The sequence below is a fragment of the Trichechus manatus genome, unplaced genomic scaffold (assembly GCF_000243295.1).
Source record: "Trichechus manatus latirostris isolate Lorelei unplaced genomic scaffold, TriManLat1.0 scaffold00007, whole genome shotgun sequence".
NCBI lineage: Eukaryota > Metazoa > Chordata > Mammalia > Sirenia > Trichechidae > Trichechus > Trichechus manatus.
In genome coordinates, this window is record NW_004443943.1 from 19,846,360 (window position 1) to 19,873,560 (window position 27,201).

The window sequence follows — 27,201 nt, forward strand, 5'->3', positions numbered from 1 at the left end:
AAAGGTTCTGGTAGGATGTGTTTTCATTCTCGTTTGATTCTATGAATTTCTTTATTCCATCCTTAATTTCTTCTGTAACCCAGTAGTTTTTGAGCAAGGTGTTGTTCAGTTTCCCTATGTTTGATTTTTTTTTCCTTGCTTTTTCTGTTGTTGATTTCTACTTTAATGACTTTATGGTCAGAAAAGATGCTCTGTAATATTTCAGTGCTTTGGATTTTGTTAAGGCTTGTTTTATGGTCTAATGCATGGTCTATTCTGGAGAATGTTCCTTGTGCGTTGGAAAAGAAAGTATATTTGGCTGCTGTTGGTTGGAGTGTTGGGTATGTCTATGAGATCAAGTTGGTTGATTGTAGCATTTAGCTCTTCCGTGTCTTTGTTGAGCTTCTTTGTGGATGTTCTGTCCTTCCCCGAAAGTGGTGTGTTGAAGTCTCCTATTACTATTGTGGAGCTATCTATCTCTCTTTTCAGTGCTGTTAGAGTTTTTTAAAAGTATTTTATGTGTTTTGGAGCCCTGTCATTGGGTGCATAAATATTTATTATAGTTATGTCCTCCTGGAGTATTGACCCTTTAATCATTATGTAGTGTCCTTCCTTATCCTTTGTGGTGGATTTTACTTTAAAGTCTATTTTGTCAGAAATTAATATTGCCACTCCTGCTCTTTTTTGAGTGTTGTTTGCTTGATATACTTTTTTCCATCCTTTGAGTTTTAGTTTATTTGTGTCTGTAAGTCTAAGGTGTGTCTCTTGTAGGCAGCATATAGACAGATCGTGTTTTTTTAATCCAATGTGCTACTCTCTGTGTCTTTATTGGTGCATTTCTTCCATGTACATTCAGCGTAATTATTGATAGGTATGAGTTTAGTGCTGGCATTTTAATGTCTTTTTTTTTGTGTGATGTTCACAGTTTCTTTGTTCCACTTAATTTTCTGTGCTGAGTCGTTTTTCTGTATGTATTTTCTTTTCATCTTTTTCATTGTTGTTTATTTTGTGTTTGCTGAGTCTTTATATTTTTCTAGTTTTTTATTTTGACTTGTAGGATTGTTAGTTTCCTTTGTGGTTACCTTAATGTTTACCCCTATTTTTCTAAGTTTATACCAGTCTTTTATTTCTTTATATCGCCTTGACTTCCTCTCCATATGAAAAATCTATGTCTGTGTTTTTTAAGTCCCTTTTTTTGTTTTGTTTTAATGTTGTCATCTTTTACATGTTGACATCTGTTTCCCTATTTTCAGTGTTTTAGTTTTGATTTATTTTTGTGACTTCCCTATCTGGATTGATATGTGGTCGCTCTGCCCAGTGTTCTAGTCTTGGGTTGTTATCTGATGTGACTGATTTTCTAATCGGAGGAGTCCCTTTAGTATTTCTTGTAATTTTGGTTTGGTTTTTGAAATTTCCCTAAACTTCTGTTTATATGGAAATGCCCTAATTTTGCCATCATATTTGAGAGACAGCTTTACTGGATATGTAATTCTTGGCTGGCAGTTTTTTTCCTTCAAGGCTTTATATGTATCATCTCATTGCCTTTTTACCTGCCTGGTTTCTACTGAGTAGTCTGAGCTTTTTCTTATTGACTGTGCTTTGTAGAAGACTTTTCATTTATCCCTAGCTGCTCTTAAAATTCTCTCTTTATGTTTGGTTTTGGCAGGTTTGTTAATGCCTTGTGACTTTCTTTTGGGATCTACCCTATGTGAGGTTGGTTGAGCATCTTGAATAGATATCTTGTCATCGTTCATGATATCAGGGAAGTTTTCTGCCAGCAAATCTTCAGCAATTCTCTCTGTATTTTCTGTTATTCCCCCCTGTTCTGTTACTCCAGTCACTCGTAGGTTATTCCTCTTGATAGAGTCCCACATAATTCTTAGGGTTTCTTCATTTTTTTCATCCTTTTATCTGATTTCTCCTCAAATAAGTTGGCGTCAAGTGCTTTATCTTCAAGCTCACTAATTCTGACTTCCATTGCCTCAGTTCTCCTCCTTTGACTGTCTACTGCGTTGTCTGATTCTGAAATTTTATTGCTAGTCTTCTGAATATCTGATTGCTGTCTCTCTATGGATTCTTGCAGCCTGTTAAATTTGTCCTCATGCTCTTCTCTAATCTTTTCAATTTCCTGTATTGCGTGTTCTGTGCTTTGCTTAATTTCCTTCCTAATTTCTTGAAGTGTTCTGTAAATTAATCTTTTGTATTCTCCCTCCGGTAATTCCAAGAAATTTTCCTCCTCTGGAAAATTTCTAGAGTCTTTATTTTGGGAGCTTGTTGAAGCCATCCTGGATTGCTTCTTTATGTGATTTGATATTGACTGTTGTCTCTGAGCCATGAATAAGTTATTTATTTATTTATTTTATGTTTGCTTACTGTGTCCTAGCTTCTTGTTTTGTTTTAATATGCCCAAATAGAGTGCTCGTATGAGCTAGTTTGATTATTGGCACCTTTGAAGCTCTAATGTCCTGTCACCAGGTTGTTAGATCTGTTACTAGGTATGTGAGCTCAGGAGTCCTCCCACTTCTCCTGTATTGATTCAGCTCAGATGCCCAGGTAGATAGCCACCAAGTGTGTGGTGTAGGCTCTCACTTACAGTCCTAGACAGGCATGGGTGATTGATGTAGGCCCTGGCATCTGGCTGCAGCAGGGAGACATACTCTGAGCAAGGCAGGGGGCTGACAGCTGCCCCCGAGTGTCCAAGAGGAAGACGTGTCCCTGTTCCCTAGAGCGTGTAGGTGGGTGGCTTTTGCCACCAGACTGTGAGCACCTAATGCTGTTGGCTGTAAGGACTAGAGGGCACTTCTTATTCATGGACCCCTCTTGCAGGTGGCTAGGTGGTGGGGTGGAGCCACCGGTCCTCAGGCCCCTGATGTGGGTAGTTGAAGACTCTGCTTAATGGGCAGAGCAGTGTCAAATGTCAAGAACCTGCCACTTCACAGCTGAAATAGTTGAAGTTAGAGTTCCGGTATATACCCCATTGTACTGTGGTAGTGAGGGCCTACGCTGTTAAGATGGGCCCACATAAGTCTATGCAGGGGGACAGGCACTCAAAGTCCCTGGATCCTTTATACCTGTGCATAGGCAAAGGAGCTGTGCTTACCTGGGGTTCTTGGCTTGGAGGAGCCGGCAGTTTATTTTTTCCACTGTTTATTAATTTGTTCCCTCTCCAAGGCAGGGAGAATGACTGTAGGCGTGTGATGGATCCTACTTCCGGCCCAGGGGACTTGACAGTTGCTGAAGCCGGTCTGGGACCCAGTGCAGAGCAGGGAGCGGGGAGGTAAATGGGAGAGAGGTTTTTCTGTAAGGGGTGTGTTTTTGATCTGCGTGATAAGCCATACGCAAGTACTTATCTTTTGTGGTGGGCTGCTTCTCACTGGTTCTGGGTGGCTGTGTAGACTCTCTGGTGCTGGGTCTCTCTCAGTATGGAAAATGCGCCTCCTGGGCACGACTGCTTGCCTGCCTCACTGCTCAGCCCTGAGCTGATCAGGCCTGAAGGGCTCAGTCTTTTGCCGGGTCAGGTCTGGCAACTCCTCGCTGCTTCTGAACCGTCTCTGTCTCCTCCTGCCACTCAGTCTGGTTCCTTAACTATGCCTTTGATGTTCAGGGCTCCCAAATTTCCATATGTAATCGAATCACTTGTTTTCTCAGGTCTTTGTTGTAAGAGGGTCCCCAGAAGCGTCCGACTACTCCGCCATATTCTGTAAATCTTTATGGAAGCAGACTGCCACATCTTTCTCCCACAGAGTGGCTGGTGGGTTTGAACTGTCAACCTTTCGGTTAGCAGCTGAGCACTTAACCACTGCACCACCAGGGCTCCAGTATGCTTTTCTCAGTACACTGTAATTATCCTGCCTACCATAATCACCCTATCTGCCATACTCATTCATATTACCTGCCTGAACCCTGAAGGCATTGGGTATTTGCATCAGTTTGTAATATGGGTTGGATTGTAATCAGCAGAATGAGGGACGAAAGTAACTGGTAGAAACCCAGACACAGAAGTCAGAAAGCTCAAGGTATATTCATTCATAGATCCAGAACCTAAAATACCCAGAAGAAGGAATATAAAATTTTATTTATTCATTTTGTATTAATAACCAAACCAAACCCATTGCCATCAAGTTGATTCCGACTGAGAGTAACCCTATTGGACAGAGTACTACTGCCCCATAGGGTTTCCAAGGATGTAAATCTTTTTTTTTAAGTGTAAGTTTACAGTTCAAGTCAGTTTCTCATATAAAAATTTATACACACATTGCTATGTGACGCTAAGCTGGTCTCCCTACAATGTGACAGTACACTCCTCCTTTCCACCCCAGATTTCCCGTGTCTATTCAACCAGCTTCTGTCCCTGTTTACCTCCTCGTCTCACTTCTGGACAGGAGCTGCCCATTTAATCTCATGTATATACTTGAGCTAAGAAGCACTCTCTTCACGAGTATCGTTTCATGTCCCACAGTCCAGTCTAATCTTTGTCTGAAGAGTTGGCTTCCAGAATGGTTTCAGTTTTGGGCTAACGGAGAGTCCTGGGGCCATGTCTTCCGGGGTTCCTGCAGTCTCAGTCAGACCACTAAGTCTGGTCTTTTTACTAGAATTTGAGTTCTGCACCCCACTTTTCTGCTCCTTCAAGGACTCTCTGTTGTGTTCCCTGTCAGGGCAGTCATTGGGGTAGCCGGGCACCATCTAATTCTCTGGTCTCAGGCTGATGGAGTCTTTGGTTTATGTGGCCCTTTCTGTCTCTTGGGTAAATATTTTCCCGAGGCTATAAATCTTTATGGAAGCAGACTACCACAGCTTTCTCCCGTGGAGCGCCTGGTGGGTTCGTACTGCCGATCTTTCTGTTAGCAGCCAAGCACTTAACCGCTGCGCCAGCAGGGCTCTTTTGTATTGATAAGCATGCTTATTTTTATTTAAAAATCATGTTCGATTTACATGTGTTTTTTGAATGTATATTCTGATGAACAATATAATTCTTTCTAGAAGCAATTAATGTCAGATTCCTTTATTTACTTTGCTGCCTTCAACTTTTTATCTTTCATGTGGACCATAGCTTTCTAAGAGATCCAGTGATGCTTCAGCTTGCATTATCTAACTCAAGTTACCCTAAGAAGTTCTGGAAAATTCTTGCATAATTAACGATCATTTCTACAGTAACCTGTATCTCTAATAGAACATTTAGTATTTTAGAAATCTGCTGACTTTTGAACTCTGAGACTATGCATTCCTAATTTGTAGTCCATGGTAGTATAACCAGATTCTTTCATGAAGAAATCTATTAAAGATATTTCTAGAACTTTGTGAAAATTTCAGGTCTTCTAATTAATACAAGCTTTCCTTGGCTTTTTGTCTTTGACTTTTTAGTTTATTGTGGAGCAGATCTTGAGCTTTTCTTAACTCAAAGTGTTACTGAACACGTGGTAGTATAGTATATGATTTGCATGTGATAGTATAAGTTTGCATTGTATAACGTAATACATCATAAAATATACAGCTCTTTTTTTGTTTTTGAATCAGTAATATAGCATAATGAAAAATTTTGGTAAAATGTAGCATTTTCACTTAATTAATGAGAAGCTTAAGCAAGCAAGTCCTTCTTTTATTTTTTGATTGATTTTAGATATAACAATAAAACAAGTTTCTTTGATTGTCACACTGGTATCTAAAACATCTAATGAAAGTTATATAATTTAAAAAAAAAAACACGTAAATTTCTTAAATTGACTCTTCTTTCTACCCATCTCATTTTTTTAATTGCATCACCACTTTTTTTCTTGACTCCTATACCTAAAAAATTTAGAGTTGTTGTTTTAGATGCGTTTCTTTTTTTTTTAACTGCTCCCATAACCCCTTCTCCCATCATATGTAATTACAGTACTATGTTTCTTTGTTTAGTCTTACCATCTTTTTTCCCTCTGTCTTGGGAATTGCCCTTGTATTAGCCAGTGTCAATGACTAATGAGTTGGATGCTATATACAGTATAGCTAACATTTAGAAATTTCTACATCAAGATCATAAAAATTGTGTGTGCAATTTTTTTTTTTTGAGCCGGAAGAAATAAGCTAGGGAAGGCAACTTCATTTTGACAGTCCCAACCTCATCTGCTCAGATTTTTAAGGCCCAGAAAAATGTCATTTTAGTGTTGTTGTTGGGTGCTATCAAGTCGATTCTGACTGATAGTGACCCCCATGTGACAGAGTGGAACTGTCTCCATAGGGTTTTCTTTGCTGTAATCTTTACAGGAGCAGATCACCAGGTCTTTCTCCTGCAGAGCCACTGGGTGAGTTCGAACCATCAACCTTTTGATTAGCAGCTGAGCGCTTAAACGTTGTGCCACCAGGGTTTCTTGAAAAATGTCACAGAAGTACATTTTTTTCCTAGAATGTTCAATAAAATGTTTCAGAAAAATACTTGTTTTGGTTAGGACAGTTGACAAAAGCCAACTGTTTTAAACAATAAAGGGAAATTATTGGCCAACGTAACTGAAAAGTTCAGGGATAGGGCAGATTTCAGGTGATACTGAAGTCAAGCTGCTCAGAAACTGTCACCAAGTACTAGAGTCCTTCCATCTTTCACCTGTGCCTTCTGCAATTTTAGCTTCATCCTCAGACTACACATGGTGGCCCAGAAACCCCAGGTCCTCTCCTTCTAGTAGCAAAATTGCCTCCCAGTCACAGTCCTAAATCTCACATGCTCATGCCATGTCATCTAAAGGAAGAGTGTCTCCGTCCGCTAGCTGCCATGGAATTCTGTTTGGGTAAGAGGATGGGAATTGTTAATTGACTTAAGCTCATCAGGATCCATCATTGCAGCTAGTTGTAAGTTCAGTCCTATACAAACCACATAGCTGTGAGTGGGGGCAGGGTGGTTTTCCAAAACGTATTTGGAGATTGTTCTGAGAAGAAGGTGGAATGAATGATAGGCAATAAATCATAGATGTTTACTAAAATGTTTAGCTATTACTAACCAAACTAAACCAGTTGCTGTCAAGTTGATTCTGACCCATAGCAACAGTATAGGACAGAGTAGAACTGCCCCTATAGGGTTTCCAATGAGCCGCTGGTAGATTTCAGCTGCCAACCTTTTGGTTAGCAGCCTGAGCTCTTAACCATTGTGCCACCAGGGCTCCATTACTACTAAGCTTTTAATCAAAACATGTTTGTAATCTAGTGGGTCGTGGGGGGAGGGCGGGTGGTGTGTGCATGTGTGTGTTAAAAAAGTTTCTCAGGTGGTTCTGTTCCACACCTGTGGTTCATAGTGTATCATTTAATCCTTATACATTGAAATAAAAAATTGTTCTTAAATTATGCTAGATTCATTTATGCCCCCAGTGTTTTGTTTTCCCTCATGACTTCGAAATTTTTAAATATTTGGTCCAGAAGGCACTGTTTCTTTAACAAGCAGCCCAATCCGAAACCAAACCTGTTGCTGTTGAGTCGTTTCCGACTCATAGTGGCCCTAAAGGACAGAGTAGAACCGCCCCATAAAGTTTCCAAGGAGCGCCTGTGGATTCCAACTGCTTACTTTTTGGTTAGCAGCTGTAGCTATTAACCGCTAGGCCACTAGGGTTTCCTTAACAAGCAAAGGAAGAATTAATTACTTTGTGTATAAGCTGAATCTTTTAAAATTTAAGAGTGAGTTGATACGTTCCTGACCTTCTTGTGAGGTCACAAAGGTTGAGGTATTTGGAGTTCAACTGTAGAACTCCCCAGGAAATCCAAAACGAATTTTCTTAGCAGTTTCTAAGTCACAATTAGTATTCTTCTATTAGAAACGTCTTACTAAAAAAAATTAGTATATCCTTGTGTATAAAAAGGAGACTTGGTGGTGTGCAGTGGTTAAGAGCTCAACTGCTAACCAAGACGTCAGCAGTTCGAATCCACCAGCAGCTCGTTGGAAACCCTATGGGTGGTTCTACTCTGTCCTATAGGGTCGATATGAGTCGGAAATGGACTTGACGGCAATGGGTTTGGTTTGGTTTGTGTGTGTGTTTTGTGTGTGTATAATTACAGAAAAAGTTCCAGTGAAAGTTTTTTTCTTTCTTCCTCTCTCTTTCTTAAAAAAAAATGTAGTAATCAGTTTATGTGGCTGTAAGGATCTAAGGCATATATGTTTTCTAATGATTATATTTGTTTGTATTATAAAATAAGCAGAGTCCTTCATCCTTAGAAAAGTCCTTTCAAATATTGACTTTAAAACATGTTCATGTCCTAAACTGTTGTCTGAAATTTTTCCTTCATACAACACAACTACTGACTCCCTGACTTAGGTTTCTTATCATGTTATTATAGCCTGTGGAAAGCATTAATAAACTTTTGAAAATATACTAAATACCCCTTCCCAACATTTTTATAACATGTAAAAGTTGAGAAAGTTTTATCTCAGTTTAGATAGTTTATGGGAAAAATGAAACCTCTTAGTGTAACCACAGAAAAGTAGACTAATCAGCAAAGTTTCAGATAGCAAAACAACAAAAAGGAATAAATAAGTTTTTTCCCTTTATTTTTGCTTAGCTCCTTTTCTGAAAAATTAGTGCTTTGTGAATCAGTTTATCACTGAACATGAAATCCCGAAAGCATATAATTATAATTAGTTCATTTGACTGTAATGTATAGGGTGTCATCATCATTTTTATAATTTTTCTTCCTTCAGATAAAAACAGTGTTTTGTTTTCCCTCATGACTTCAAAATTTTTAAATATTTGGTCCCTCCCACTACCTCAACTTTTGGTTGATGTTTTAGTTGTCCTATATTGCTTTTAAAAATCCAGGAAAACGTAAAATAACACCTTCTTTACTTTCTTTTAATAAAATTCTATATAACAAGAGAAGTATACCATTGATTTTAAAACTAGATTTAAGTTGGAATCTAAAAGAATAACCATTTTTAAAAAATGTTTTTTTCACCAAATACTTCAGCTCTGTGAGTTTGGAGGAGAGGAATCTCTTGAAACTGGCTTTTTAAATTTTGTTGTGCGTGTCTTTCCCTTCTTGTATACATTAGAGGCATCCCATAAGGGCAAGGGAATCATAGTTTGAGTGTAGATAGGAAATGTGGCAGGGGATAGGAACAATCAGAGTGTCATTTTTTTTTTTTTTAATCCTGGTAATTAAAGGGAGGTGGAGGCTGTATATTTATGGAATGATTATGCAATTCTGAGCCTCAAGCCTCCCTTATCCAGTTGCCTTCTGGAATTGCTGTGTAGCTTCACTTCTATATGACCTATATCCATCTGCTTAGATTCAGTAAAGGTAGTGAGACATGAACCAGAGGGGGCTGATTATGAATACTGGAGCACAATACAAAATAGTAAATAAACCTTTATATATTGCTTTCAGAAATTGGCATTCAAGTGATATCATTAAGGTGTAGTTCTGTAGTACATAAGCATTTGCCGTTTTGGGAACCTGCCCCTAATATTGTAAGGGAGTTTTAAGAAAGGTATGTGTTACTGCCATGGCAAAGGTTAAATACGATTCCCTTTTCCACTTGCTATTGTTTCACTTAAAAAAAAATTATGTGAATGTTTAATTTTCTCTTTTACATGCAAATAACTGCAGTAAGTTAAGCTAACTTGGGCAATTTGGATGAGTTAACATTCTGATATACTAATGGTTTCCATACAGTTCACTTAATAAACATTTATTGAATATTACTAAGGATTCAACACTAGTGTTATTATTGTTGGGTGCCATCAGGTCTTTTTTGACTCCCAGTGACCCCATGTGACAGAGTAGAACTGCCTCGTAGAATTTTCTTGGCTGTAATCTTTATGGAAGCAGATTACCAGGTCTTTCTTCTGAAGAGCCACTGAATGGGTTTGAACTACCAACCTTTTGGTTAGCAGCCAAGCACTTAACTGTTGAGCCACCAGGCTCCTTCTAACACTAGTAGGTCTAAGAAAATTAACATTTTGACCAGCTACTGGGTGCCAAGTAATTTTAGGTAGTTTGCATTAATTATAGAACTTTGTGTAATGCTCACTATATAGCCCCATGAGATGGGTAGATGGTTCTCATCTCATAATTGAGAAAACTAGGATTTACAAAAGTGAAGTAACTTGCTCAAGATATAAAGATAAGTGAAATAGTGAAAATAAAACCCCTTCCCATTTTCTCAGACCCCTTCCTATGTTTTTAATTAAATTGAAGTACCAGTCCATATTCTTTATGGGCCATTTCTTCATTATTCTTTATTAGCAAAAATGGTGATTTAAAAATGGCCACAAATTCCTTGAGAGGTCTCTCATTGAGAGGTGAGGGTCTACGTCCCCTCTCCTTGAATCTGGGCTGGCTTGTGACTGCTTTGACTAATAGAATACAGAGAAAATAATGTGAGACTTCTGAGGCTAGGTCATAAGAGTCAATATAGCTTCCTCCTTGTCCCAAGAATGGAACACACACTCTTGGAGCCCTGAGCTTCCATATAAGAAGTCTAGTTACCACTGGTAGCCATCATTCTATGAGGAAGCTAAGCCACATGGGCTACGTTTAGGCTCTCCAGTTGACAATTCTAGTCTTTCGTCATCCCATCCCAGGTGCCAGACATGAGTGAAGAAGCCTCCAGATGATTCTAACCCCTAGCTGTTGAGTTGTTCCCAGACCTTGAATCATCCCACCTGAGGACGCAGATATTGTGGAACAGAGAAAAGTTATCCCCAGTGTTGCTTGTCTGCATTCCTGATCCACAGAACCTGTGAGCATAATAAAATGCTTGTTATTTTAAGCCACTAACTTATAGGGTAGTTGGATACTGAACAGTGGTGACTGGAACAGCAAGTGAAATAAATACTTCTTCCTAGGTTCCTGTTTTTCCATATCACCAGCTAGCTTTTCCTCTATGAAACCTTCTTTCCACCCCATAGCCTCTCTCTTTTTGCTATACTTATGCTGTATTTGTTAGTATTTAATCATTCTGTTATTATGTTTTTTATAATTTCTATCCCAGTTAGATTATAAACTTCAAGACAGGAACAATTTCTTTTATTCATTTAGCAAATACTCATCTACTACCTACTATGTGCATTTTTAGATGCAGTATTTTCTAGGTACCGGGAATACATTGGTGAACAAAAACAGACACAAAATTCCTGGAGCTTACATTTTAGTGGGTGTTTAGTACCTACGTTACTCAGAGTGTCAAATTTATAGTGGCTGATATAGTGCTATTGATAAAAACTGTTAAGCTTCTTAGTCTTAAGATTTTTCTGAGATTTGTATTGCATTAGAAATTTTAATGGAGAGAGACTAATAGCTTAAGTTGCTGTAAGTAACTTTAAGTCAGAACTCATTTTGCTAATGCCATATTTTGACAGCCATTCCTCGGAAGAAAGATGTGGCAGTCAGCTTTCGTAAAGATTACACCCTTGGAAACTCTATGGGGCAGTTCTGTTCTGTCCTGTAGTGTTGCTATGAGTCGGAATCAACTTGCTGGCAACAGATTTTTTTTTTTAAATATGTCATTAAGTAATATTTCAGTTAATACTATTAACGTTAACTTATCTTAAATTCCTGTGTTATCTGAAGTAGTGTTTATTTTTACTTTCTTTTGTAGTTTAGGAGAGACACTGTTGAAAGTTTTTATTGTTTGTGTCAAATTTGTGTTAGACTTGAGCACAGAAGGAAGAAAATTTTACTTAGAATTCCTGTTCCAGTCCTACTGTGAAGGCAGGCATGCACATGGAAAGAGTCTACTGATAGTTGGTTTTCCTCAGCCCAGTGTGGCAGTGAGTAGAAATAAATGATTAAACAGTGTGAAAATTAGAGAGGGGGGCCAAAAAAGCCTTAACATATAAAAATGGTACACTTAGATTATACATCTTTACCTTCTCTTATATACTACTCTTATTTTGAAAATTTCTTAAGGCACGCAAACCAAAATACCTGGTAAGGGTTCCTGATTCTATTTTTGAAATTCCAACTCAAATGACATCCCCTCAGCTAAGCTTTTGCTAACATATCAAATGAGAATTATTCCCCCCTTTGTTTACTCAGAATGCTTTGTTAAATCTCTGATATAACGTTAGTCATGTTTTGTTATATTGTATCTGTCCCTGAATTGTGAGATCTTTGAGGGCAGGAACTGTTTTGCTCGTCTGAGTGTTTTTATAGTACTTTTACTCAGAGACATGATATAAATTGTATATTAGGTTAAGTTGTATTCAAATATAATACGCAACTAATAGCGACAGTCATACCTAGGTCTCTTCTTAGTCAGGGGAAAAGTCTAAATATGTATTGGTGTTGCCAGACATACCACATTGCCACCCGCAATCAAATTAAATCTAGCTCTCAAGCTCCACTAGCCAGGGTTTCAAGTTGTGCACCCTTTTTAAAGTGGTACAAGGAATTCCAGGGCTTGTGCAGTTTTCAAAAACAGAGGGAAAGGTAGAGGTGTTTCTAATTTTAATTTCCAAGATGCTCACTATCCAAGTCTATGTGATCCTTTCAAAGAAAAGCATAGGCATGGGAATCTCTTGCTTTGGTTTTTAAGACCACAATGCCTAGTCTTCAGTACCCCAGTATCACTCCTGCTATTCCATCAGAGTGCTGCTGCCTAAGTGAGTGAGAACCATTTCTGTTTTTCCTATTTTGTTGAGGTGGAAGTTTAGGTTCTTGATTTGAAATCTTTCTTCTTTCTTAATATAAGCATGTACAGCTATAAATTTCCCTCTAAGCACTGCTTTCATTGTATCCTATAAGTTTGTGTTTTCATTTTCACTTACCTCAAATTATTTTCTAACTTCCCTTGTGATTTCTTCTTTGACCCATTGGTTATTTAGTAGTGTGTTGTTTAATATCCACATATTTGTGAATTTCCCAATTTTTTTCTGTTACTGATTTTTGATTTCATTCCATTGTGGTCAGAGAACATACTTTGTTTGATTTCAGCCCTTTTAAGGCCTGTTTGATGACATAACATATGCTCTATTCTGGAAAATATCCCATGAGCACTTGAGAAAAATATGTATTCCGCTGTTGTTGAGTGGAGTTTACCATGGATGTCTGTAAGGTGTAGTGGGCTTATAGTGTTGTTCAAATCTTTTATTTCTTCTGCCTGCTCATATCTGTTGCCAAACCCCTCCAGTGAATTTTTTGTTTCCGTTATTGTACTTTTCAATTCCTGAATTTCTATTTGATTCTTTTTTGTAATTTCTGTAGCTTTATTTATATACCTTATTTGATGAGATTTCGGTCTCATATTTTCTTTTTGTTATTTAAACATGGTTACCTTTAATTCTTTGAACATATTTTAAATAGTTGATTCAAAGTCTTTGTCTTGTAAGTCCAACCTCTGAGCTTCGTCAGGGACAGTTTCTAGTTACTGATTTTTTTTTTTTTTTCCTGTGTATGGATCATGCATTCTTCTTTGCATGCTTTGTAATTTGTTGTTGTTGTAGTTGAAAACTGGATGTTTTAAATAATATAATGTGGCACCTATGGAAGTCACATTCCCTCCCTGTCATGGATTGAATTATGTTCCCCAAAAAATGTGTGTATCAATTTGGCTGGGCCATGAGTCCTGGTATTGTGTGATTGTCCTCCATTTTGTGATTATAATTTTATGTTAAGGAGGATTAGGGTGGGATTGTAACACTGCCCTTACCCAGGTCACATCCCTGATCCAATGTAAAGGAGTTTCCCTAGGGTGTGGCCTACACCACCTTTTATCTCCCAAGAGATAAAAGGAAAGGGAAGAAAGCAGAGAATTGGGGACCTCATACCATTAAGAAAGAAGCACCGGCAGCACAGCGCATCCTTTGGACCTGAGGTTCCTGTGCTGAGACGTTCCCAGACCATGGGAAGATTGATGACGAGGACCTTCATCCACAGCTGACAGAGAAAGCCTTGCCCTGGAGCTGACGCCCTGAATTTGGACTTGTAACCTACTAGACTGTGAGAGAATAAATTTCTCCTTGTGAAAGCCATGCACTTGTGGTATTTCTGTTAGAGCAGCACCAGATGACTAAGACACTCCCCTCCCCAGAGTTTGTTGCTTTTCCTGTTTGTTTGTTTTGACACTTTTCTGAACTAATTCTGTGAAGTCTGTATTCTTGGTTAGCTTAAGGTCAGCTAACGACTGAACATAGATTTCCTTAAACACTTGCAACCAAATACATCCCCTAGTCTTTGCCGAGGTGCTCTGTGTGTGAGTTGGGACATGCCTTTAGCACTCAGCCAGGCAATTGACAACTCTTGCCTTAGCCTTCACTTCTTGCTTGCACAGAGACTCAAGGTCAACCGGAGGTGAGAGCATAGGGCCATCACAGATCTTTCCTGAACCGATGTGCAGCCCTAAGAAAGCACATGGCCTTGTAGATCCCCAGGAATATATTTGAACTTTTCAAAGCCCTTATGGACATCTCAGGAGCCCTGGTGATGCAGTGGTTAAGAGCTCAGCTGCTAACCAAAAGGTTGGCAGTTCGAATTCACCAGTTGTTCCTTGGAAACCCTGTGGGGCAGTTCTGCTCTGTTCTGTAGGGTCAGTGTGAGTTGGAATTGACTCCATGGCAACAGGTATGGATATCTCAAGGTCCTTGAATGACACAGTTTGCTCTTGGCTACTAACATAAAGGTTGACAGTTCAAACCCATCCAGCAGTGCCATGGAAAACATGACTGGCAGTCTGCTTCCATAAAGATTACAGCCAAGAAAACTCTATAGAAGCAGTTCTACTCTGTAACCCATGGGATCGCCATGAGTTGGAATCTACTCGACAACAGTGAGTTTGGTGTTTTGGTTTTGTGGACATCTCGTTCCCCAGCTTTTCCTTTTAAGGTTTTTGGTTAGCCTATTGTTTGTACCAACCTTTATCCACTGCATCAGGCAGCCGCGAAGTTAAAGAACGCTGTCCTGCCTCCTTTGGTGGTGGCCAAGTTGCTGGTTTTCACCACAGTTGCGGGATGTTGATTTTTCAAGGGTACCACAGAGCTGGAGCAGGAGGGCAGGGATGGAAATGGGGCACATTAAAATGCTGCAGTGCTCATTTTTCTTACTGAGATTCAGCTGTTTTTGAATAGGTTGTTTTGAATGAGTGCTTTCTGGATTGCTGCAGTTTTTTGTTAATTTCTAGAGTTCTGAAAAAGTTAATTTTGACATTTTTTGCCAGTTTTCTTGTTGCTGTTATAGCGGAGAGAATGTTTGGAGATCTTTACTTTGCCATTTTTGCTGACATTACTCCCATCATTTCTTTTGCCCTCCTCAGAGAAGTTAACCATCAGTTTTTGCCTCTTCAACTCAAAGCACCATCAACTATTCCATTCCTTCTGTGATAGTCCAACCTAATCCCCCTCAGTGAGTCAAAGAATGGAGAAAAGGGTCTTCTGCATTCTGTTTTTCCACTTCTGTTTCTCCTACAGGTCTTCTTAGAGTTGTGAAATCAAGTGAGGGATTAATGTCTCACAAATTATCTTACCATATAAACACAAAAAAGATGTGGCTGCTAACCGAAAGGTTGGTGATTTGAAGCCACTAAGCAGCTCCATGGGAGAAAGTCCTGGAAGTCTGCTTCTGTAAAGATTAAAAACCTGATGCCCTCAAGTCGATTATTCTGACTCAATAGTCGCTAAGAGCTATGAATCCGTAAAGATTACAGCCAAGTAAACCCTATAGGGCAGTTTTGCGTTGTCACATGAGGTCACTATGAGTTAAAATTGATTCAGCGGCACCCAACAACAACAAAGTTAGAAAAGAAAAGAGGAAAAATGTGATGGCTAGTCAGATAGATTACTGCCAGCAGAAAACAAAACAAAACAATTAATGCATAAAAACAAAACAGTTTTCCTAGACTTTTAATGAATGGTTAAAATATTAAAAGAGAAATATACCAAAAAAAATTAGAATTTAAGAAAATTTATTTTATTACCTGCTTCTGTAATTGTTTCTTATTTTTTGCTCTGTTATTTTATCCCTTGTTAGGATGCCCGACATGCAGCAGAAGGAGAAATATATACCAAACTTAACCAAAAAATTGATGAATTTGTTCAGCTTGCTGATTATGACTGGACAATGTCTGAGCCAGATGGAAGAGCTAGTGGTTATTTAATGGATCTTATTAATTTTTTGAGAAGCATCTTTCAAGTGTTCACTCATTTACCTGTAAGTATAAAGAAATTTCAAAATATCGTTTTGTAATTTTGCCTTCTGAAGTATATTTTGGAATTTAGTTTTAGTTTGAGGTTTGATTGTTTAGAGCAGCTTCCTAATTTGCATATTTCCTTTTCCATTATTAGAAATCAACTTGTAAAAATTCATAACATAGTCAATTATTTTAGAAGCTTTAATTTATTTTGCTTTTTAACCAAAATAACTACAGTCCTCTTCCCACCAAAAACAAACCAAAACAAAACCCTGAAATTGACAAGGTAGACTTAAATAGAAATAAACTCGAATAGTGTTCAGTGGCGTTTCCAGTTAGAAAAGGCCGAGAAATTGGACATTTTTAGGAAAAAGGAGCATTATTCTTTTCTGGTATATAGTCCTAGTACATCTGTGTCTTGAACGTTCTGTTGATGATATGTGTAAAAGAAAAAAATAAAGCAAGGACAGTTGGCTGTGGATAGGCTGAAACATTGGGTTCTTCAGATGACGAATGCAAAGATCAGAGAAGTTACAGTGGGATGAATATGCTTTTATTAGGCATATTCAGAAACAGTAGAACTGTGGAGTGGTTTTTGTACAAATAAAATAGAAATTTTATCGACCTTTTTACCCCAAGATGAGATATAGATATAGATAATAAAATATTTAATCTAGAACCTATCCAGTTGCCTCCAAATCCCTTGTTTGAAGTGGAAAAAAAAAAGAAGAAAGATATTCTCTTCACTCTTTACTCTGTCCCCATCAGGAGTTGCTCCAAAGGGCTGATTAGAATAGTTGAGGGAAGATACTGCTAAAAAATAAATGGAAGATTTTCTTAAAGAAATTTTCATGATGGATCTGTGCCAAACAACTTTCAGCAGCTTAGCCAGGGATGACGTTATATTCCTAATTGCAGTCCTTGAATCCTGTATATTTAATTTTTATTTCAACTAATTTCTAAGGAATTGTTTTTTATATAGTATGTACTAAATAATTGTTTAATTTGAGTTCAGTTTCTCAGTATAAATCTCCATGCTTCTAGCCAAAAGGAATGCTCAAGAATAAACCATGCACATGCGTGCAGACACACATGCACACACACATACATACATTGTGTTTTTATGTTGCAATTTTATATGTTTTATGTGCTTCACAGGGTGGTGCAAGATGATAGGACTTTTGCACATAAATGGGATAGGATTAGGAGAGGTTATTATGCTAGAAATGTTTAGGTAAATGCCTTATCTTGGGAGGCTGACATCCTGGATGAAAATCCTGCTTTCTCATAGGGCGTACTCTAGTGATACTGAGACAGACTACTGGTCTAACTAGAGTATTCATCTAACCTATTATGACATTTCTTAGGATCTTAGGTGAGTCTTCATATGCTATTTTGGAGTTTTATGTCATCTAATATGGATTTTTCTATAAAGCACATCAATTTTTGTATAGTGTAGATCAACAAATTCAACAATATGAACAAAGAGAAAATAATATTTCACAGCGAAGAAAAGAGAAAATAGTCATAACAATTGTATATGATTATTCTAACGATGTCCTAAAAGCATAATTCTCAAGTGAAAATATTAAATTATTGGCTATGATGCATTTTAGCCATAGTTGATAAAGTAATTATATTATAGCTTAGTGTATTAATTTTATGAAACGCTCAAATTATGTAAAATGTTTGACGAGATTGCTTTTTCTCAATCAAAGAACATAGACAGTGTTATTAAACATATTGTTTTTGTAAGCAAAACAGGGCATTTCATAAGCTACCATTTTTATTTAAATGTTATAAGTGAAAATCTGATTCCTTAGTTTCTGGTTGCCCTTGAACCCAAATAGAGAGAGAGGCCAGTTCTGGACTCCCTCCAGCCTCCGAGAAGCTTCAGGTATATTTATTTATCGCATTCAGTCCCAAGTCAGTCAGCTTGAGCAGAACTAGCTCTCCCACCTTAGGTATGAGAAGTGGGTCTAGTTTTGGCTGTGTGCCCTATTTTTGGTGTTGGTAGTGTCCAGGAACAGTGGGATGAGTTAGAGACAATGGGAACTGTGAAACCAAGGACCGCTCTTTGAAATAATTGAAGTATTGTCCGGTAGTGCAAATAATTAGACAAGGAAGTAGACTCAGTGGAGTAAAGGTGGTTCTCACAGCTCCCACCACTAAAAAGTACTTACGATTGAACACTTTTAGCTTAAAAACTCCACTTATAGCTTCACTACATATTTAGTTTTTGTCAATCCCTACCATTATTGATGGTGCCTTCGTGGTGTAGTGGTTAAGAGCTCGGCTGCTAACCAAAAGGTCAGCCCCTCAAATCCACCAGCAGTTCTACTATGGGGCAGTTTTACTCTGTCCTATAGGGGCACTATGAGTCAGAATCGACTCAACGGCAATGGATTTGGCTTTTTTTTTTTTTTTTTTTTTTTTTAACCATTATTGCAAAGAGTTTTTCTACATCAAAGATTGTTATGATCTCCAATTGCTGACCAGCTTGCCTGTGAAAGTTCCATTGGTTCCAGAGAAGTTACAATCTATCCAATAGGATTTTGTTCTCTGATCACATGGATATGAGAGCAATAGAGGTTAATGGATAATAATGTTTTTGATGGAGCCCAAGAAAAGAACTCTGTCATTTCACTTTGCTACTACAGATTGTGGTAGTGAAAGAAAACTATAGGACTTGGAGGGACACCAATAATGTCCACTTTAAATACCCTTTATCTCCAGGGTTGGATGAGTGAGAGAATTGGTATATTACTTCTTGCACCTGTTCCTCTAAAGAGTCAGCCAGTGGTCTTCCACTGGTCCTTGCCTCTCAATTAAATTACTGCTTCATCTGTACTCTAGCAGAGAAGCCAGGCTCTCTTATGTTCATGGAATTAACAGCAAGCTAAATAGGCAATGTTTATAGTAATGACAGATATTTCCCTATTACCTAAAATGTTAAGCTGTCCTGCTAAAGTATATTATCTGCCTCAAGGGAACTTGCCTTTTATAACTCAGTTAGAGTTAAGCCCATTTATCTTTTGTTTCTGGAGGCCAAGGTGCTGAAGGGAGGAGAGCATAGAATTGGGCTCTAGAGTTAGACAGACTTTTGTTTGAACCAAGGCCTGGTAGCGCAATGGTTAAGTGCTCGAATATTAACCAAAAGGATGGTGGTTTTAACCCACTGCAGCTCTGTGGGAGAAAAGACCTGGCAATCTGCTCCCATAAAGCTTATAGCCTAGGAAACCCTATGGGGCAGTTCTGCTCTGTCCTATAGGGCCACCAGGAATCAAAATCACCTCCATGGCACACAACAACATGTTTGAACCTTAGATTTGTAATTTAGTAGCTATGAGATCCTGGCAAGTTGCTTAACCTCTCTGAGCCATTTTTTTCATAGGACTATTGTAGAATGGGAGCCCTGGTGGCACAGTAGTTAAGAGCTCGGCTGCTAACCAAAAGGTCAAAAGTTTGGATCTACCAGCTGCTCCTTGGAAACCCTATGGGGCAGTTCTACTCTGTCACATAAGTTTGCTGTGAGTCGGAATTGACTTGATGGCAACGGGTTTTGTTTTTTGTCTTTTTTTAGTACAGTAGGATGAGTTAAAAGAGTGTGTAAAAAATTGCCTAGCAGGGTGCTTGGCATAAAGTAGGTAAAATTAATCAATGTTAGTTTTGTCTATCTTTTCTTCTCCGTTTGTCTTCTATGATTGTTTTAAGGCCCTTTGTAGTGTTAGTTTCATTGTAATGTCTTTTCATTTTTTTCTTTATATTCATAGCTACATTTAAGCTGTATATTATTTAGCTTTGAGTTCTATCGCTTTGCATTATACAGCCATTTTTTAAAAGTTCTTTATTGTGAAGGGCATTCATTGAAAAGTATATTCACTTGAATAATTGTTATAGCTTTAGTACAGTGCTTACAATGGCTTAGGGTCAGATGCTAGCTTATGGTGTTATGGTCTGATTAATATATCAAATAAATATTATTGTTTTATTCCTAAATTAGTGCTCTTGGAAATCAGCAATTTATGCTATTTCAGATGTGTAAGTGACCCTTCTTTTTTCTAATAATTGTTTTTGCTGACAACTAGAAGATACAGCTAAGTATAAAGAAGAAAATAAAAATCACCTGTTACCTTGTCAAGGAATAACCACTGTTAACATTTTGGCATATATTTTGCAAGTCATTTTGCATTTATGCTGCTTATTTTAAACCTAGTTTATAAGCAAGCTTTTCTTTGGTTTTATAAGATTTTATATTAGCCAGAAAATTTAAAACCAGACAAATTTTAAAAAGCACTAAAACATTCATTCACTTACATGAACATAAATGGAAGAAACTGTTGAGCAGCTTGAATGCGTCTAGTTAATCTTTACGCCTGCCAGGTGAAACTGAGTAATATTTTCCTGTCTAAAGACCCAACACTGTTCTGCTTCAAGAAAGAACAGTTATTTCCTTCCTTTATGAATGTTAATCATGTGTTTGTTTTAATAAAGATACTTTATTGATTTATAGCCACTAGGGAATATGAGTGATAATGAGTTTTTATTTCTTCATATGTGTTTATTCACATACTAATAAATGGTTATGCTTTACAGTGAAAGTAAATAGATAATCTTGAATGATTAATTGTTCATATTTCTTTATTTTTAAGACTCTCTGTTGTTTTATCTTTAGCCATGATGTAATGAATAGACTAATCCAGTTTCTATTTGAATTTTAAATATCAACACCGTTTTCTTCCCAGAAAGATAACTTTTCCCCCTTTACTTTCAAATGTGCTCAGCTTTTGATTTTCTGCATTAATGGAAGTGGTGTGGTGAACAATAGAAAAACAAACATGACTTTTAGGAATAATATGACTGTCTTTAACATACGGTTCTCTAATGATACGTTAATGTGATTGGGTATTTTTTAAGAAAATCATTATCTGGTTAGAAGTATATCTCACTGCAGAAAATAGGTACCTGAAAGGCTGTTCATAAAAAGAACTTCTGTTAATAGAATCATTCTTTCAATATCTTTTACTCCAAGATTAGAGATGCTTTCCTACAGAGATAAAGTGGTCTCACAATCGTATCGGGAAATACATATTGTGAGAGCTGATTGTGTACATCTCTTCTCACCTGCACATTCAGTGACTTCACATTCGTACCCATGGTAGGAGTAGTTAGAGTGTGGAGATCAGCACATGTTACAAACCAAGGCTGTTTTCCCCAGTGAGTCACTTGTTAAGCTTCTAGTAGTATACCACTGAATATAGCACAACTTCTAAAATCACACTGTTGAAGAAAAATTATTTACTTTTTATTAACTCAGAAGATAAATTAGAGAATAAGCTCAATAATGAAATTTTCAATATTGTAGTAGAAACTACTTTCAAGAGAGAGAAATGTGCCACAAGTGTTATTTGATCTTTAAATTCATTATCTACTTCCCCATCTATCTAGTTCCCTTTTAGAGTGTTTCCCTTTTTAGATGTTTCCTTTGAAGGATTTTTTTCCTTGACTTAATTGTTAGCTTGAGGCTGTTGGTGTTTTATTGATGTGCTAATTTAGCATCCTTTGTAAATTCTTTATGATTAGAGCCATAGTCTCTTTCCCCACTAAGAGTGTCTGGTGCCACTAAATTTTTAATTTGTACTTTGTATTTCCACAAATAATTTTAATACATTATACTTTCTTTAACCGAGAAGCAAATATATGTCCGATAATAAATGAAGACACATGATGTGGACAGAAATGGATAGTATGTAACTTTAAAAATCATTCTCTCAGTTTTTTTCTGAAGATGCAGCACTATATTGAAAATCTTGAGATTTCAGTTCTAGGCTTTATTCTTCCAATTAACCATCATCGTGAGTGTGGACAAATCATTTAACCTCTAGGTTAATTTGCTAATGTTTATTTTATTTCATAGAGCCAAAAATAAAGGTTTTGTTTTAATTTACTTTTATTCCATTTAATATATGTACATGGCAGTAAGTGGCCCAGAAGAGTTTGAGATGAAAAATAGCTTCTCTTCTTGCCTTTTCACCACCCCTAATCCCACTCTCCCAACCTACTATTTCCCACCATTTGTTTTTATTTATTTGGTGGTATCTTAATAAAAGATGGAGAAGATCTAGTGATAGGAAAGATAAGGCATACATAGCAACCTCTCCCTTCCCCTTTGTCCTCCCATTAATTGTTACATTATTTTTTATTTTTCTATTATTCCTTTCTGTAATATAGTTATCCTTCTCTTTCTAGTTCCTTCTACTTTAGTTAGTATCTTGATTCCCTTCTATGTAAGATGAAGTTATTAGCCTCCCTACCCTTTGCTGTGTCAGTTCAACTATCTTGACAGCTGTGCTTGTTATTTTTACTTTTATCAGGGCTATTAATATTTACATTTTTGGCAACCACAATCAAATCTATGCTTTGCCCTGCGTTAACTTTCCAAGCTGAAAACCAGTAAATAGGACTAAACTTTGTTATGATTATGTCAATATTGTTCCCTTTAGGCAAGATGTAATATGTATGCTAAGATCACCTTTTTCTTTCTTTTTTTTTCCGTTTCATTTTTGGATCCAGTATCTTAAATTCTAGGACACTTGAAGAAGAATATTTCTAGCATCTTGGCCAAATAGATTCTTTTTTATTGCACTCCATTATTTACTGAAAATTATACCCCTGGCGGCATAGTGCTTAAGAGCTCGGCTGCTAACCAAAAGATTAGCAGTTCCAATCCACCATTTGTTCCTTGGAAACCCTATGGGGGCCGTTCTGCTCTGTTCTACAGGATCACTTTGAGTTGAAATTGACTCGATGGCAACGGGTTTGGTTTTAACATGTATACCACATTTTAGTTGCTCTATTTGAAACATGATTTTTTTTTTTCCCTTGTGGACAAGTGAATATTGTACCTTCATCATAGCAAATGTTTCTAACTTCCTGTTGATACATTTTGTCGTATCAAATTCTGACTCATAGTGACTCCATGTGACAGAGTAGAACTACACCCGTAGGGTTTTCTTGGCTGTAATCTTTACAGAAGCAGATTGCCAGGTCTTTCCTCCCTGGAGTCCGTGTACTTGACCTTTCTGTTAGCAGCCAAGTGCTTAACCATTGTGACACGAGTTCTCCTTTCTAACTTCCTATTCATACTTAAATGGAATGAAAATCCCTTCTTTCCCAGAAATGTCTTTTCCAGAGGCCTATGTCTCTCTGATCTTTACTGGTTGCTCTCTAAATTTGCTATTTAGCTGTTAACGTAGAGCTTTCTTCCCTGCTCTCCTAGGTCACAAACCATTTCCTGAATTCCAAGTCTTTCTTTTTTTATTGCTTTACTGGTTGTTTTTGATGAACTGCCTCAGTTACTTCCCCCAAAAGGAAAGTACACTATCCAAGTCCTTGCACATCAGAAAATGTCTTTTTCTGTCCTTGTTTTGGAAGGAACCCTGGTGAAGCAGTGGTTAAGCGCTTGGCTGCTAACCGAAAGGTTGACGGTTGGAACCCACTAGCCAGACCACAGGAGAAAGATGTGGCAGTCTGCTTCCGTAAAGATTACAGCATTGGAAACCCTATGAGGCAGTTCCACTCTGTCTACTGTAGGGTCTCTGTGAGTCAGAATTGACTCAGTGGCAATGGGTTTCAGCTTCATTTTTGACTGACAGTTTGGCTGGTTATATATAATTCTAGGTTGACTGTCGTTTTCTCTGATAACTTTCATTGCATTCCTCCATTGTCTTCTGGCATCCCGGTTTTAGGATAGCTTTTTTTAATCCTTACTATTCTGAAATGTCATGGAAATGTGTTCAGGTGTGAGTCTTTGTTTCATTCACTTAGCTCTGTACTGACTGACCCCTTTGAGTGACCCCTTTCTTTCTAAAATTTATGTCCTTGCTTAACACAGGGAAATTTTCTTCTAGCATTTTTTTGATAATTTTATTCCCTCTATTTTTCTGTTCTCTTTTTATGGGACCCCATTAGTTAAATGTTAGAGGTCTTGAATTTGTCCTCTATGTCATTTATCCTTTATCATCTGTTTACCTTTTTTGTTCGGTATTTTGAGAGATTTTTTGAACTTTATTTTTCAGTCCTTCTGTAGAATATTAATTATATTTCTAATTTCTAAGTAATCACTTCTGTTTTTGAGTGTTCCTTTTTCATAGAATATTATTCTTTTTTTAAAAGTAGATATATAAAGAAGGCTTTACCTTAGATGGGCAGCTAGGGAGCTGGACATCAAACTGTGATCTCCTGTCTTCAGGCCAGTTTCATGGGCATGCAGTGTATGCAGTCATATAGGTTCCCACATTTAGAAGGGTCCTGTGTGTGGTTTGCTGCTCTGCTATTGCTGTCTTGAAATTCTTAGTAATGTTTTAACAAGGAACTCCACATTTTCGTTTTGCTAGAGACTCCGCAAATTACGTAGCCTTTCCTGCCTCTCTTTCCATTATCACCATGCCAGAATGAAGAGGGTTTTTTTTTTTTTTTTAATTTTGCCTTCTTTTTCTTTTTTGTCTTTGAACCTCAGCCCTCCCCAAAAAGTTCATTAGGGAAATTGCTTGTGCTCTGTACGTGAGGGATGATTGGCACAGTTGTTCCAGAAACCTTCATTTACTTTCCTTGTTTCCCATCCCATTTCTGTCTTCTTTCATACCTGCCAACTCTGGACTTCTAATGGGCAGCTGACTCCCAGCTACACTCTAGTTCCCCGGTAGCATGTAATGGGCAATGGCTTTCTCTTCTCTGTTTCATCTGCTGTCTCCAGAAAACATCCCTTGATAAATTCACTCATACACCTTCATTTTATTTGCTCTTAAAACATTTTATTCCTTTTTGCAGTTCTCTACTTTTTATTTCACTTGCCTCTCAGAAGGGATGGGAAGCAAACACATGAACTCAGTCTGTCATCTTAATTCTGAACAACTTGTGTCCCTTCTCTTTGAAGTAAAGTGATTGAATTAGATCATCTCTAAGGTCCCAATATGTAATGTTGTGTGTTTCTAAACATCATTCTTTCGGACAAATGTAAAGTCCCAGGCTAAACGTAGATATTTACTCATTCTAGAACCTTATTTTTTCTTTGAGCTATACATTTTTATTTTCTTTATTATTTGGTTTACTCCATTCTGAGTTAAGTATCTGAGTTTTTTTCTTGACTGAAACTGCAAAGAACTATAATAGTCAATGGTACAATCACAGGCTTTAATCACCCTTTCTTTTATATAACACCAGTAAGAACAGTATTAAAAATCTAAGGATTGTATTGTTAAATTGTGACATAGTGAATACATTTTAGTACTTTCCTAAATGGTATGATGTGAACTATGAGTTCATAAGTCCCATGAATTACATGGTGGTCATATGTTAAGTGTTGTTAACTGCTTTTTATTGACTAGGTTACTAAATTTTAGCTGAATTTCATCTTGACTTTGTGGTCTTTACATATCTCACAGTATCTCTTTACATAAATTTTGAAAGATTATAGAAAAAAACAGTTGAGTAAAATAACTGGGTAATTTATACTAATCCAAACAAAAATTTTTTGAAGTTAAATCTAGAAAGGATTTAGAGATTATCTAGGGTCTAGTCCAATCTTACAAAAAAATCAGTTGCCTGGCTAACAAAACTGCCAGCCACTGCTTACTAGGATTGGTTAGGTTGATTGGCCTGGCTAGTTGAGTATCTCCTTCCTCCTCTTTTGCTTGTGGTTTCTCCTTTACTCATTGTGGGTTTGGTTGAAGAGGACAGCTTCCCATATGGAGGGGGACTTTTAGTGTAGGCTGTAACAGAAGTTCAACTTCCGTTAGTAAACAGATTTTGAGTTTCATTGACCTAATGTAATTAAGGAGCCCTTGTGGTGCAGTGGTTAAGAGGTTGACTTCTGACCAGAAGGTTGGCAGTTCGTATCCACCACCTGTTCCTTGGAAATCCTATGGGGCAATTCTGCTCTGTCCTATAGGGTCACTATGAGTTGGAATCGACTCAATGGCAATGAATTTTGGTTTAATGTGATTAAATCCATTTTTGTAGGGAAATATCTTTTTCTTCTTAAAAAGTGCTTAAATTTATATATTTATGATTGAAATTTGAAAAGTCAGGCAATTTTAAAAATTAAACAATATTTTAAGGAAAAAGCCAGTACTGCATAATTATTACAGAACTAAATCAGGAGCTTATAAGTGTTTAAATTGAGATCAATGGTTCGTTTTTACTTTGGTTTATTATTTACTTCTTAGGGAAGAACATACATTTAAATAATTAATTTTAAAATATTTTAGGGTTCCATGTTTCGTCGACTAATTTATTTTAAGCTATATTAGCAGATTACATGAAAGCAAAGTGATTTACCCTTTCTAAGCATCTTCAGAATTATGTCTTCAGTACAGTTTTCTGTTGTGAAGAAATACTCATTTCTTCTTGTACTAGGATCACCAGAGGGAAGAGGTAGTTGTTAAAAATCGAGGTTTCAGTTCTTGTCTCTAGATCTAACTGAATTAAATTTCTGGGGCTTAGAAATCTGCATTTTTTGCTTAAAGTTTGAGAACCAGTGCTCCTTAACAAAGAACTGTGTCAGATAATGTTTTCTAAATTTACCCATTCAGTAACTGCTAAATCTCAGTATTTTAATGCTGACTAGACAACTTGGTTAGATAGACAAAAGTTTGGAGGAGGATTTATCTGATTAATGTGGATGTAAAAACATATATAAATATTCAAAATAAAATGATAGTTACATTTATGTGATAAATTAATGCCTTTAAAAATTGTATCAACACATAGAGCCAACTTGCTTGTTTTATAGTGTATTCTCTTTTGCTAATTTGAACACTGCTTCTGCTGTTATTGGAATACATTTTGCTTTTTTATTTGATTGCCTTGCTGATTTCTCAGACTAACAGCAATGATCATGCAGCCATGTTGGCAAGTAGATACAAGCTAAAGCTAGCATGTAAATTTAAAAAATAATGAACTTCCTACAGGCTTATTTTTCTTTGCTTAGGTATTTAAATTAAATTCTAATTATGTTGGCAGTGCCTCGATATATTTGTAGTTTTGTGGAAACCTAAGTTTGAAGGTAATACTAGTTGTTTTGACGAAGCAGTCAGGATTCTCTGGGGCGTGATTGTGAAAGTTAATATTATGATGCATCTGTGGTG

The 27,201-nt window shown here is 37.1% G+C and overlaps 1 protein-coding gene across 5 annotated transcripts in view; it reads left to right on the forward strand.

Annotated features, from left to right (window-relative positions):
- EXOC6 (exocyst complex component 6) overlaps positions 1-27,201 on the forward strand; it is a 214,921-nt gene that overhangs the window by 108,436 nt on the left and 79,284 nt on the right. For all 5 annotated transcript variants that reach the window (XM_004369936.2, XM_012557833.2, XM_023740056.1 and 2 more), the window contains exon 18: positions 15,895-16,074. In XM_004369936.2, the coding sequence (XP_004369993.1) occupies positions 15,895-16,074 (180 nt within the window). The remainder of the gene's footprint in view (positions 1-15,894; positions 16,075-27,201) is intronic.